Source organism: Poecile atricapillus, chromosome Z (genome assembly GCF_030490865.1).
Source record: "Poecile atricapillus isolate bPoeAtr1 chromosome Z, bPoeAtr1.hap1, whole genome shotgun sequence".
Lineage (NCBI taxonomy): Eukaryota > Metazoa > Chordata > Aves > Passeriformes > Paridae > Poecile > Poecile atricapillus.
Genome location: NC_081289.1, coordinates 68,668,359 through 68,682,461, shown reverse-complemented (window position 1 = coordinate 68,682,461; position 14,103 = coordinate 68,668,359). Strand labels below are relative to the sequence as shown.

Here is a 14,103-nt window from a genome sequence, read left to right as displayed (position 1 = left end):
AAAACAAAGGCTTGCAGGCTTTGTTGCTATAAACAATGGCAGGACTGGCAATAGGTGCAGCCACAACTTGCAGACTATGCCAGATAAAGAAAGCATCATGAATTGTGAAGAATCAGCTATTTCAAATGAAGCAAGGCATCATTCTGTACTTGTACAAATCTTTACATACTTTCGTGTAACTCAAAGGAAACGAGGGGAATGGTCAACCATGTAAATAACAAACTGTCCATTTGCTCAGTCTGAAGCATTTTCAGTATTTGCTCACATTTAAGTTGTGATGGTGGAGAGACCAGTGAGTCTTTCCAGCAAGTATTCTGGCTGAGCGATAGATTTTGATGAATTTACATTCGATTACATGTCAAAGATTTCTTCTAGCACATTTCCAACAAGGTATGACTCCACCATGATGAAACAGATGACTGCCCATCTATCTCAGCCACACTCGTATTAAGGAGTTCTTGTTTTCTGATAGAACCACTCATATTTTTGCAATTTTAACTGTAGAAAAACCAGTTTTTCTACAATAGGCACAAACCAAAGAATTACTGCTGGACCTGAAATGTTTTACCATATTACGAGCTTTTACATTTTTGTGGAAGGCATGTGTTTTACACCAAGAGCTGCTGGTCCTTTGTCACCCCTGTAAGAAACACATTTGAACTAGAAAGTAGGATTTTAAATGCTGTTTATTAGAGTTTAGACTATCAGAAGACAATAGCAGAGATAACCCCACACCTCTCTAGGTGCTCTGAGTCCTGAGGGTGTAACATTAAACACAAACACAGCACTCCATGCAGACCTGGTCCAAAGCATAGAATCTTCCTTTTCTATTATTTTCTTACAAGGAAACAACCCTTTTCATCATTTCTACAGTCAAGATGAACATCCTGAATGTTCATGTTGGTCCTGAAAAAGTACTGGCTGTGTGTCCTTAGTGCTAAATCATCTCAAAAAGTTCTGATTTGTTTGTTTGTAGGAGCTGGTGGAACAGAAGATAAAGCAACAACTGACCAAGCAGAAAAGGTCTGCTCTGAGGCACTGACTGCAAAAGGGGGAGGGAAATATTTACACCAAACAACTTGGAGAAAATATGCACATTATTTCAAGCTTGGATACAGACAGTTTCTGGGAATAATTTATTAACGCTCCAGTGGAACAAGAGACATGTAAAGAACTGAAAGGATTGTGCTAATTCATCTTTTATATAAAAGATCCTTCTATGCAAACCAAGTGTTTTTCTGGAAACCAATAAACCTCATTCTCGTTCCTGTGAGTTTGGCTGGGAGATTGTATTTTGTGTTTCTATTCAGAACCACTGCCTCTAAATTACATTGTATCAGTGGTACCGGTGAAGATTAGGACAGCAACTTTCCACAGAATTGAGCTGTAAATGAATCCCTGCGTGTTTGTTGTGCAGGGGATTTCTCTGAAGAGGCAAAGGAGGAAGAAAATTCAAAACCCATTTTTGCAATGATGCTGAATTTAAAAACAAGATCAACCAATATGATGTACTTGCAGAATGCACTGGCACTCTCAGGTATAAAGTTTTGAGCCTTTAATACACACTATTATAACCCAGATCCTGTAATACTTGTTTTACCAATGCCTCTATAAAGATAACATTCTTGGTTAGGTGGCTCTCCTGCTGCTGGAAGAATCATACCCTGGGTTGCAGTGGAGCACGTGGGGAAAGGAATAAAGTGTTTTGTTTTGGCAAAAAAATAATGACAAGAAATAGAAAACCTTGTATCTGCATAATGAAAGCAATACTAATTAATTTTTCTGTTTAATTGTTAAGGGAAAACCAAAACAAATGCTCAAACAAATAAAACTTCAAATAAAAACAAATTAGAAGTAACTGAATATTTACCAAGAAAAAACAATAAAGCCTTTGTCACTGTGGTGTGGCGCAGTTACCAGAAATACCTTTTCCCCCCCTAAAGATTTTTGTCACATTCTAATTCTGTAGCACTTCCCACCTGCTCTGACTTCTGCCAGAAGAGCCCAGCAGCAGTTTTAATCACCAGATCTATTTTGGAACAGCGCTGAGGAGGAGAAGCAGGAGGAAAACCAGCACTGGAGTGTAACACTTGTATCTGCAGGCAGTTTTTGCAGGCGGCTGCAGCCCGAGAGGGGCTCAGAGCCAAGGGATCCATGATAAAGGAGAGATTCCCATTACATTCCATTTGTCTGCCTCTCTACACCCCTTCTGATCCTACTGACAGCAAAAAAACAGGTTTGAAAAATTGACCATAATACCCTTACATTAAAACTCTCAATACAATTGTTACTATCTGCATAACTTGATTAAATACAACTTTTCTTCAATCACAAAAATATTTTGATTCAGTTCTACTAGGAAAAGGTCATCTCTGAACACTTGCTGTTTATCAGTAACTTGATCTCACAACTACAACTGACAGAAAATCCACTTTCATATTCATCTTCCCCTGCTAATAATGAAGACTATTTATGCATTTTTAGGAAAATTAACATCTTGACTTGCACTGTAAGGAACATGTAGATTTTTTTCAGTGACACACTTCTCCAAACCAACCCATGACCATACACAGAAACACCTCCAATGAGCATAATTTATCTAATAAACTAAGGATCTTTAACAGGTCAAAGAAAGTAATTCCCCAGGAATAAACCAAGATGTAATATTTTAATTTAGAAAACAGTGACAACAATAGTAAACTGGGAAACCTTTTATTCAGGCAACACGGTAAAAGAAAAATCTATTAACCAAGCAGATTTTTTGCAGCAAAAGTCCAACAGCCAGTGAGAAAAGTAGTAGAATTAAGTAAAGTTGTAGCAAATACCAGTCTTCTCCAAACTTGTTTCCAATTTGTGTCAATAACTGGCAAACTAGCAACTACAAAACCCTCAGTAATCTGCCAATACCCATTGCAAAGCAGTTCTAGTTAATAAAAGTAATTCCTCAACACTCAAAGTGCACGTTAGGTATCATGCATCTCTCTCACCTACCTGGCAGGCTTGCACAGAAGCACCAGTACCAGCCTACATCAAAAACAGAACAATTTCAGTATTAACTCCTTGCAGGCAAAAGCCACAGTCTGTGGAACAATCACAATGAATTCTGACAGGGCTGACATGCTGCACCGTGAGTTACATGTTAACTTCCTTCCCTTTCACCTCTCTTAGCACAACAGCTGCTGCAGGCATTTAGTGGGGACTGTCATGTGAGAGTTTAGGAAAGGAAGACCTCCTTGTTTTCCAGGTTGTCCAGAGATGTCTACATCTTCCCCTTTCCAGTGTGTCTGAGGCCCTGGAAGACCTTCACACTGAATATTTTAGAATGAACAGTGCAGCACTGTTAAATCTGCATTAGACCTCTCATGAGCACAGATACAGAAATGGTGCAGCCTTGACACTGGGCACATTTGTGGTTTACTGATCCTTGTGCCAGAATAAGGTTGATAAACTATTGTTGATAAACACACTGGTATCAGAAACCACAAGCAGTAGTATCCCCTTGGAATAAAATTACCTAACAGGCATTCCTGTGGAGAAGCAGATGGTTACAGCCTGTAAACCATCCCAGGAGGAGTCTTCCCTGACCTCCTTCCCATTTTACGCTGTATTTTTATTGTTTTCTTTGAGGGTGTGGAAATCACAAAGTTCCAGCTGATGTAGTTTCATGATTAGGTGGATTTTGAGTGACTTCAGTCATGCATGTGAAGCATGTACAGGTTTTATTAGAGAATACACCTCCACAAGGTGTGTACATGAAAAGTGTCTTAACCAGAAAGTTCTCCAATGGCATGCTGGACAAAAGCATAATCCAAAAAAGGAAGAGAACTAGTTCTGCTGGAAGCAAAATTGCTGTGGATAAGTGCCCACTGACCAGAAAGCACCAAACAGCCTACAAGCATTCCAGGAGGCACCAACAGTCTGCATCCAATGGAATCAATCAGCAAAATCCTGGAGGTCTTTAAAAGCCTCTGGACCCAATCCTGAGTAATCTGCTTAGGCAGGGAGGTTGGACTAGATGACATTCTGTGATTCCCACCCCCCCACAATCTCACCCACTCTGATTCTGTGAAAATTAATAGCAAGTCCAAATCCCTTCTCAAAGTTCCTGTTACATAATTTTCCTGTTGACTTTCAAGCTCTGCTGTTGACATTGCTCTCATGCACACAACTGGACATGAAGAGCTGAAAGAGGGAGGAAGACACAGCAAAATGCAGCGAGCAGCTTCTTTTAGGCATCTCCTCGATGCTTTATTTGTACTACCCTGCACAGTCTCACGTGCTTCCTGGACACTGAGACCTTTATTCACGGTGCAAATTAATAAACTCCTTCCTTAGTTTTCTCCCCTCACGGAGTTATCCCCAGCTATCCTAAAAAGGGATGACTATTTTACACTTGGCATTCAGCAGGTGTCACTGGTTCTAGGTCTTTCACACGGTCAGGGGTCTCGCAGATTGTTTTTAACATTACTACTCCTGCAGCTGCACCACCAAGTATGGGGCTCTCCACACAACACGGGAAGTATTTGGCTTAAGCAGCAACTTATTTTACAAGGTTTCTCATAATGTTTAAAGAAGACCCTCTGTACCCTGAACCAAAATGGTTCCAGTGGTTCATGTAGTGGAACAGCTGATAAAGCTTCAGGCGTTTCTCAAACCCTGTGGCTTTGGGGATTTTACTGTGGTAAGCAGAATAAAAAGAACTGCTGAAGCCACCAAACATCCCAGCTATTGCAAGCTCGTACTCTGAATGGCCGTAGAAAGAAGCCGGATCGAAGATAATCGGACCAGAGTCATCCTCAGCTACATTTCCTCCCCAGAGATCCCCATGCAGGAGAGCAGGAACAATTTCCACACCACAGAACAAACTGGGTATCTTCAGCTGCAGGGGGAGAAAAGTAAGACATGTAAATTAATGTAGAGGTTTATCTGCATACTTGCAGTGTCTTGAAACCCATCATTTGAAACACCCTAAGACCTGGTCAACAGAGATGCTGAGTACATCCAGAGGACACTTGTTTTTCATAAAAGGCAGCAGCAGAACAGTAATCTAAATCTTTCCTAGCAGGAAAATACAATGCCTGAAACTCAGATATTGACCAGGGTTAGTAATAGAGACCACCAACCCTTCATCATTAGAAAGCTCATCAAATTTCCAAAAAGCAGGACCCAAGGAGCCAACCAAGAGTGCAGTCACTTAATCAGGTGCAAACAGTGAACAAACAGACAACGTGCAGGACAGAACTACTTGTGTACACTTCTCCTCATGAACGTGTTACAGGGAATGAGAATATGAGCTCCATCCAGTATTTCCCAAACGGTAAGGCAAGGCAGTATCTGGCAGTTTGGAATTCACTCTGGAATGTTAGCATAGGGTGATGTGGCAAATGACACTTTACCTTAGAATAAAGGGCATTTTAATCCTTAAAAACTGGAGTCTCTTATCAACTGTACCTGGTGCAAACCAACAAACTTGAACTTTGGTTTAAGAAAAAAAAATTGAAGTATACCCAGCTCTGCCAATAATGAGAACTGAGGGAATTGCTCCTACCTGAAGCTGTGCCCAAAGTTCTCTTGCTTCTCTGTCACCTGATTTCTTTTCGACCATGTCCATCTGGGGCTGGATCCTCTGTCTGGCAAAGAAGGTCACCCAGTCACTCTGCCAGTCGTTCACCTGAAGGAACAGCACTGCAGATGTCAGCTCTACAGCACACAGAAGGCAGATTTTCTTCTTCTTCAAATAAGCCTTTTAAGGATCACACAGCTTTTGTGCTGCTACTATCCAGGACAGTAAATGCTATAATTTAATCGAATGTTATCTTAAAACATTAAAGTAGGGCAATAATTTTCTCTCAGTGATTAAAGTCCAAGAAACTGAAGAGTTATCAGTGTCCAAAGCAGTTATGAGTGCTGTTCAAAGCACCACCTTCCTTAGCAGGCTGAACCATGTTTTGTTTATTTTCATGGCTCCACAAAAATTCATTTATTTCCATGATGCTAATTTTTGATCCTCTGGGTCACTGAAGGGAAAACAAGATAAATTTGTCTGATGAAGTACAACCTACCTGTGGAAGATAACCGCAGCAGGTAACTGTATGAAAGCCAAACTGATCCACAAACTGGACTTCTGTTTGCCCTGGACCTTTACCTTCCAAACCAAAGACAAAAATTCGACAACAGTGACAAAATACTGAGCATCCCTGACACAAATGAACCTTTAAAACTAAAAAAGAGTACAATGCTGCTTCTACTGAGAATAAAAAAAAATTAATGTTCTTTTTATGGTTACAATGTGGTTGTTTTTTAAATTTAAATTTCAACGTAAAGGAGACTTATTCTACTCTTCAAAATTGTATTTTAAGGTTCTTTATCCCTTCTGATACCATGTCCTTGTAGAAACTGTGGTTTGGGCTCCAAAAAATATAAGTGTTTTGCTTACACAGACCCAAACAATGCAAACAAAATCAAAAATAAACCCTCCCCAGGTTTGTTTCATCCAAACCTATTCTCATTCTGTTTTCAGGGGAAGATGAACTCGTCCTGAAGTAGCAAAAGTCATTTTAACTGCTTTGTAGATTATCATCAACTGGGTTAAATTTGCAAACAGCTGTGTACTCTACCAACTGTGTTCCCTTCTTTCTTCAGCTTCTCTCCAAGTTTCTGGTTATGAAGGTGAAGATCAGCCAGCTGAGTTCCAAGCAGTGCTGAATGTCTAAGAAATAAAAAAGCAATCTGAGTACCACTGACACATGAACAGAATCAGGTCTTGATATTCCAGGAGTTACTTGAACAGATTTATCAAGTAAGTAAAAGCAGTTCTACACCTCTAACAAAATAATTTTTCAGTGTATCCCAGTTAAAAACACTTTGTCTTCCTATCAAGACTGCATATTAACAGAAAATGTACTTACTTGGCTGTTTCTGACACCGCTACTGAATGTGAAAGTGAGCAGCAAGCATGAATTTACTAATAATTTATGAAATAATATATATATTATATATATATATAATATATATAATATAATTGAGAAACTATCAATCCTAATTTCTGTGTGATATCACTTCTGTAAGGACTCTCAGTAAGATGTGTAAGAAAGCATGCATAGTATATTATGCCTTTTTTGTTTTTTTAACTCTGGTAAACTGTATTTGGCAAATAGAACCAAATAAGGCTGATCCTTTTCTTTCTACTGCTGCTTCCAGCTGCTGTTCTCTAATATGCCTAGATGATGAGAGTCACAGGGAACTAGTTTATTATCTAATAAAGCCTCATCCTCTACACGGTTCAGAAGAGCACTGTAGTAATTACAAACAGATTTTACAACCAGTCACCTCCCATGTTAACAAAATTATGTTCCTTTTACTGCCTTTGACCTTTCTCAACTTTCCCTGTTCTCAAGGCACTGTCATTCAAGGCAAATTTTTTCTTCAATCTGTTCCAGTTAGCACAGGAAATCTGCATGCCAAAGGTACCATTTTTGAGCCCAGAACAGCAACATCTCTGCCCTTTCTCTTGGGACTCATTGAGGGCTCCTCATGAGTTAGAATTTCTGCCAACAAGCAGGATGAGGGACAAGACTTTAAACTGGATGCAGAAGTCCCAAGGGAGAGAGATGAGAAATTGGTCACAATCACCTCCCTAATGGAAGCAGACAGATGAATTCATCAGATTAAGTGCTCATCACAGAGAAGGGTCAAAAGTTTGAAACTATCAAAATGAAGGTAAGAGCTTGTCCTAGTTTAGGGCAAATTAGGAAGGAAAACTCCAAATGCTGAAAATGCTGAAAATACTGAAATCAAGATTTATTGATCTGGGGAAGTGCCTCTGCAGAATCATGCCCAGCAAGAAAGTAGTGGTTCTTATATAGAGGGCAAGTACACAAAACATGGGATCAGGCTGGTCATTTTCCTTTCTGTGAAAAGAAACCTTGCTGTAACAACCACTAATTACCTAAGCTAAAAAAACCCAAACTAACCAAATCCCAGGCTCACTTTGGGATGTATGATCAATTTGCTAGGTGAGGCATTATGAAGTATTTGATACAGCTGTACACAGTGTGATTTCCCATATTTGTCTTGGCTTGCGTTAGAAAGAAATGAAACAATGTTCCCCTGTGAAAACAAGTGATTGGACTATCGTAACAGCCAAAATTTCTTGTTAAAGGAGGCAAAGATAACCCTGTTTTACCTGTTTAAGCCTCCCATTTCCAAATGTTCCATCACAAATGCAGAACTGCCCCCGGGCAGGTCTACAACTTTGATGGGTTTAGGCACTTTTATCGTCTGTGTTTTCAGGATGGCTTCCAGGCTTGCCATTTCTCCCTCAAACATTCTTCTGGCCTGCCAGATATTAAGGGAAAGCGTTAGTGTCTACAAGCCATCAGTCAGAGGTAAACAAAGCACTTCCACAAAGTCAATTGATTTCATAAAACTTACACAGAAAGGTTGGAGGAAATGTTTATTCACACACAAGGTACAGGCAGAACCACCCTGTCAGACTTGACAGTAGTTTTACAATTACAGAAATTTCACTTCATAAAAACAAGTGAGTGAAAATTACTTAGGTTCTAGGATTCTCCATAATTTAGAAAGTCTGTTTGCAACTGAAGGAGTGCAAACTGCTTACAGATAGAGTATGAGCTCCTTCAGCTGTGCCCCATCAGACTGGTTTTCCAGAATGGTTTTCCATGTTGTTTTCTTTTACCTCATGGGGGAAGGGCGTGGGTGGAATCAGCTGTTGGAGCCAAATGCCCCTTATCACACTTGCACAACCCAAGCCACTACAAACCGCATTTGCTTGGAAGACATTCTGAATTTGGGGCCTATTTCTGCACCTGTTACCCACACCAAGGAAAATCTAGTCTCCTGAGCTCCTCCTCTGACATCAGTCACACTCATCACATGGATGAATGGAGAAATGCTTCTTTACAAGAATCAGGCAGGGGTTGTAGAAAGAGCATGTGGGAAATTTAACATATCTGGTAAAAGCAGAGAAGCAGAATGAATAAAATAGAAAGAGAATGCTAGCCCTTCAGTAATAATCCACACAACGGAGTCACAGGACAATTTGAGCAGACTTCAATTAAAAATTCCAAAGCCTAGAGGCAAACACAGAATGTTTGTGCTGGAAGGGACCTTAAGACATCCATAAACACTGCCTTGTCCCTCCCCCTGCCATGGGCAGAGACACTATCCCAGGGTGCTCCAAGCCCTATCCAGCCTGGCCTTGGACACTTTCAGGGATCCAGAGGCAGCCACAGCTCCTCTGGGCACCCTGTGCCACGGCCTCACCACTCTCAGAGTCAGGAATTTCCTCCTAATATTTAACCTAAACCTACCCTCTGTCAGTTTGAAGCCATCCCTCCTTTCCCTGTCACTCCAGGTCCTTATAAAAAGTGTTTCCCCATCTTTCCTGTGGGCTCCCTTCAGACGCTGCAAGGTGAAACTGTGTCTCTACAGAGCCTTCTCTTCTACAGGCTGAGCAAGCCCAGCTCTCCCAACCTCTCCTTATGGTGCTCCATCCCTCCATCATCTCTGGCTCTCCTTCTGCCTCATGAGTGAAGAACTGCTGCGCTACTGAGGCATGAGTTAGCCGTGTCCACAGGAAACCAGGAAATTCTGGGTCTCTGTCTAAAGCATCACATTTGGCTAAAGCCAGCTGCTCAAACAGAATAAGAACTGCTGATGCACAGCAGCTGCTGCTCACACAGCACAGCATTTACTTCAACAAAGTTTGCTTTGATCAGTGCTCCGGATCCACACACAAGCAAAAGCATACAAAATGAAACTGCTGAATAGAAAATCTATCCAGATCTTTTTTGCCCCCCCCCCAAGCCTGATTTTGCAGCTAGTTAGATTGTATAGCTAAATACAGAATTAGTGAAGGGCTACACCATTTCAAATTCTCCTCTGTAAAGAAGGACAACCGTCCTGTGTCCTTCCATGTTACCACCGCCAATCAGCTCCCCAGCTCGATCAGAAATTGTTGAGAAATCTGGAATAAATATAGCGGCATGCATACTTTCAAACACATTTGCTTGCTATGAAGGGCAAACACAAGTTTGACTCCTGTTTGCCACTGAAGCTCTTTATGTGATAAACACAAGAACAAAGTATCTTTAAAGTAAATTCCACCTGATCTCTGTTTTTGCAAAGGATGCTGAAGAAATAAGTTGAATTGTACTTATCTCTACCAAATCTAGGTATCTACCTTCCACAGTGTGTTCCAGATATTGAAAGGATAAAGCAGAAAAGCTTGAACAATTGTGAAAAAATATCACTTACTGATAAAAGCTCTTTCTTGTGTGCAGAGAATTAATTAGCTAAAACCATGGAAGGCACACATCCCCTCAGCAGACAATTTTATACCTACTGGGTTGCCTTAGCCACTGTCACAGCACTTGCAGACACTGTTACAGCACTGCTACCCTCTGTAAATGACAACAGCACATCATGGCACTGCATATCCTGGACCAACAACACTGATACCACATCATGCCACCACAGAATCAGTCAGGCTGGAAAGAGTCCAACCTTTGACCCACCTGCATCTTGTCACGCACACCACAGCCCTGAGTGCCACGTCCAGGTGTTCCTTGGGCACCTCCAGGAATGGGGGCCCCACCATCTACCTGGGGAGCCCCTTCCAATGCTTAACAACCTTCTCCAGGAAGAAATTCCTGCTGCTGTCCCCCCTGAGCCTCCCCTGGCCCAGCCTGAGGCCGTTCCCTCTCCTCCTGTCCCTGTTCCTGGCAGCAGAGCCCGAACCCCCCCAGCTGTCCCCTCCTGCCAGGGACTTGTGCAGAGCCAGAAGGGCCCCCTGAGCCTCCTTTTCTCCAGGCTCAGCCCCTTTCCCAGCTCCCTCAGCCCCTCCTGGGGCTCTAGCCCCTGCCCAGCTCCGTTCCCTTCTCTGGGCACGCTGCAGCCCCTCCATTCCCTGTGCTGAGGGGCCCAGAGCTGGACACGGCACTCGAGGTGTGGCCTCAGCAGTGGCAGCACAGGGACGGGCACTGCCCTGCTCCTGCTGCCACACCAGGCCCGGAATGCTGCTTTCCATCGCGGCACCTGTGCCCCCCAGCACCCCCGATCCCCACCCCGCCACACCTCCGACCGAGAGTTGCTCTTCACGAACACCCGGCCCTGGTCCGTGTCGTAGCTCCGGCCCTGGCTGATGCAGCCGCCCCCCGTGTGCCCGGTGGGCCGCAGCACCGCCGTGCCGAGCGCTCCCTTCAGCGCCTCCTCCATGGCGGCGACTGCCGGGGCGGGGACGGGGCGGGACGGGGCGGGCAAGAGAGGGAAGGGACGGACCGAGAAGGGGCGGAACGGAGCGGGCTGAGGCGGCTGAGGCGGCTGAGGCGGCTGAGGCGGCTGAGGCGGCTGAGGCGGCTGAGGCGGCTGAGGCGGCTGAGGCGGCTGAGGCGGCTGAGGCGGCTGAGGCGGCTGAGGCGGCTGAGGCGGCTGAGGCGGCTGAGGCGGCTGAGGCACCCGGCCGGTGCTGTCAAAAGATTCTCTCGTTCCTCTTATGCCAATTCTCCCGTACGTTCAGTTTTATTCGTCTCTTAATCACTGAACCAGTTACAAAATCACATAATATGTTGAGTTGGAAGGGATCCACGAGGACCATCAACTCGTGGCCCTGCACAGGACGTCCCCACTATCCCATGTGCCTGAGACCACTGTCCTACGGTATTTTTCTTAAAATCTGCACAGCTGCATAGTAAGGGTACCGGCTCTCCAGGATCTACTGACAAATTTCTTATAAAGCCCTGAAGAAAGGAAAAGACCAGAAAAAACTCAGCTTCAAATATGATAATAGGCCACAACAGAGTATTTAAAATGCTGAAATTTCTGTAATACTAAAGTTTGATGCTAACTTACATCATCTTAAATAAATAAGCCATAGTACAGTAATGACATACGTAATCTTACAGGCATTAACCTAAAGTTTTAAATAAATAAGGTACACTTGAAAAACGTGTCCTGGCTGAAGCAGACAATGGGTTCCAGGACTCTGCTCGCTGTTGCCAAATTTCTGTATTAGTCTCTTAATGCAAGACAGATTGTTGTGCAGATACTGGTGTTAGAGATGACAATATAATATTTGCTTTCGCATTTATACATAATTTTTATTTATATATAACCTTTTCTATCACAAGTATTTTGATACAGTACAATTTATACTTAATTTTACCTGCTTTTGTATAGTATAATCTGTCAGTATACACTTATATAAATGGTAATGTAATAAATACATTGTGTCGTAGCCACTAGTGAACTGTTAAAGATAGAGACTAAAAATATCTCTATATAAACAACTTAAAGAACGGTGCAAAACCACTAATTTTCCTTACGTTTGTGAACTAAAGTATAAGCATCCAGAGCATGAAATAACAGGATAGGAAGACGGGAAGATGTTACCTATAAAATATCCTGCAGGCAGGTCAGAGGTTAAAAATCAAACAAGAAGAGAACCTGGAATATCAAGAATTGCCAAAGAAGTTTGAATAATAAAACATAAATATGCATCAGCCTGATGAATGGTACACTATAAAGGCAAATTGTTTCAAATCTACAGCGTCTTCTTTGGCTGCTTGCAAGGAGCACCCCAGCGCTGGACTTTCGTCTCTTATTTTATTCCATATTAAACTTCTTTAAAATCCTGAAGAGTTACTCCGTTTTTCACACTGGCATCCATTCTTCATTCACAGAAGCCAGGGCTACACTAGAAAGAAAAGCAAAAATAAAATTAAGGCGGGTAAACATTTCTGAGGAGTTTAGTGTTTCTTCTTCGCTTTAATGCAGCACCAAAGACAGCTCAAATAGGTGGAGTCTGAAGGCTGAAAAACTTCTTTGGCTTCTTTTTGTAAAAATCCGTCAGCACACGCCGAGTCTAAGCATCTGTGGGAATTTCTCATGGTTTTCCTTTGTCCCCTGCCACAGCACCAGCGAACTTGGAATAATAATTCAGCCCGCAAATACATTAGCAATCTAGCAAAAAAAAACTAAATAAACGCCAGCCGACACCTCTCTAAGTTCATAAGAATCTAAAGAATTCTGATACTGAAGATTTGAAATGTGTGTGTCTAAATCGGAAAAGTTTGCAGAGGAAGAAGTTTGCATACTCTCACGGCATATCCAGGTGGCGACCGTGAGCTCGCTGGCGACACGGGCTCCGCGGAGCTCCGCTGTAACCGGGGGCTCCCCCGGGGCCATTGTGACCTCACGGCCGATGCGGTCGCTCGCTGCCCCGCTGCGCTATAAAAGCGGGCACTCCGGCGCCGCGCCCGCCTGCGGCGGCATGGCCCGCTACCGACACCGCTCCCGCAGGAGCCGCAGCCGCAGCCGCAGCCGGAGCCGGAGCCGGCGCCGCCGCTTCCGCCGCCGGGGCGTGCGCAGGAGGCGCCGGACCTCCCGCCGCTCCCGGTACCGCCGCCGCCGCCGCAGCAGCCGCAGACGCCGCCGCTGGCGCTGAGCCGAGCGCGGGGCTCGGCCTCGCACGGCCCGAGGAGCGCGCAGAGCGCGGCCGCGGCGCGAGGCTGGCGATGCCAATAAAGGCCAGCAATTCCTACTGGCGTCTGAGTGTCCCTGCGTGTCTCTGGCTGTCCCTGAGTGTCCGTGGGTGCCCGTGCGTGTCCCCAAGTGGGCGCTTGCCCCGAGTCCCTGTCAGTGTCAGATCGCTCTAAACGTTAATCCAAAACGACCAATGGCACCACTGAGCCATGTCCCAAGTGCCACATTTACCTGCCGGGACAATTCCAGTCCACAACGAGCCACTCGCAAACGAGCCACCAAAAAGTCACCGGGAAATAAAAAGACACTTCAGGGCCCTGCGATGACTGCAGGGGGATCAGGAGCCCAGGTGCTGATCTCCTCAGCTCTTCCCAGAAAGCCAAATTGTATCGATAGAAATAGGCAGATTCGGTTGGTGTCAATGGGAAAATGTGGGCTTTGTTCACCACAGAAAGATCTACTCAACACCTGCCTGAGCCACTGGCACCTGACAGGAGGCACCTTGCACTGAGGAAAAAGAGTTCCAGCTCGGGAGTCAACAGTGGGGCTCTTTGACACAGCTTTAAACTGCCTTGGATGGGGGAAAGGGTCAAACTT

General features: G+C 43.9%; 1 protein-coding gene across 2 annotated transcripts; it reads right to left on the bottom strand.

Moving 5' to 3' along the window:
• Positions 1-690: 690 nt before the first annotated feature.
• On the bottom strand, positions 691-11,253 carry LOC131573387 (ketosamine-3-kinase-like). 2 transcript variants are annotated; one of them, XM_058827313.1, is made up of 7 exons: positions 11,101-11,253; positions 8,186-8,337; positions 6,618-6,709; positions 6,063-6,145; positions 5,549-5,671; positions 4,743-4,879; positions 691-3,024 (listed from the first exon to the last, which is right to left on the bottom strand). In XM_058827313.1, exons 1-7 carry the CDS (start codon positions 11,239-11,241, stop codon positions 2,988-2,990), a joined length of 765 nt encoding a protein of 254 aa, XP_058683296.1. In that variant the 5' UTR covers positions 11,242-11,253; the 3' UTR covers positions 691-2,987. The 2 variants fall into 2 exon arrangements, with proteins under 2 accessions (XP_058683296.1, XP_058683295.1); XM_058827312.1 differs by lacking the exon at positions 691-3,024 and having other exon boundaries at positions 4,211-4,879.
• Positions 11,254-14,103: the final 2,850 nt, after the last annotated feature.

Bases quoted from the DNA above. Each gene is read 5' to 3' on its own strand.
- LOC131573387 (XM_058827312.1), bottom strand. From the start codon at position 11,241: ATGGAGGAGGCGCTGAAGGGAGCGCTCGGCACGGCGGTGCTGCGGCCC. The intron at 6,146-6,617 runs GTAGAGTACACA...TTGGTTTGGAAG, and splicing joins GAAAGAAGGGAACACAGTTG to GTAAAGGTCCAGGGCAAACA. The intron at 4,880-5,548 runs GTAGGAGCAATT...CTCCCCCTGCAG, and splicing joins AACTTTGGGCACAGCTTCAG to CTGAAGATACCCAGTTTGTT.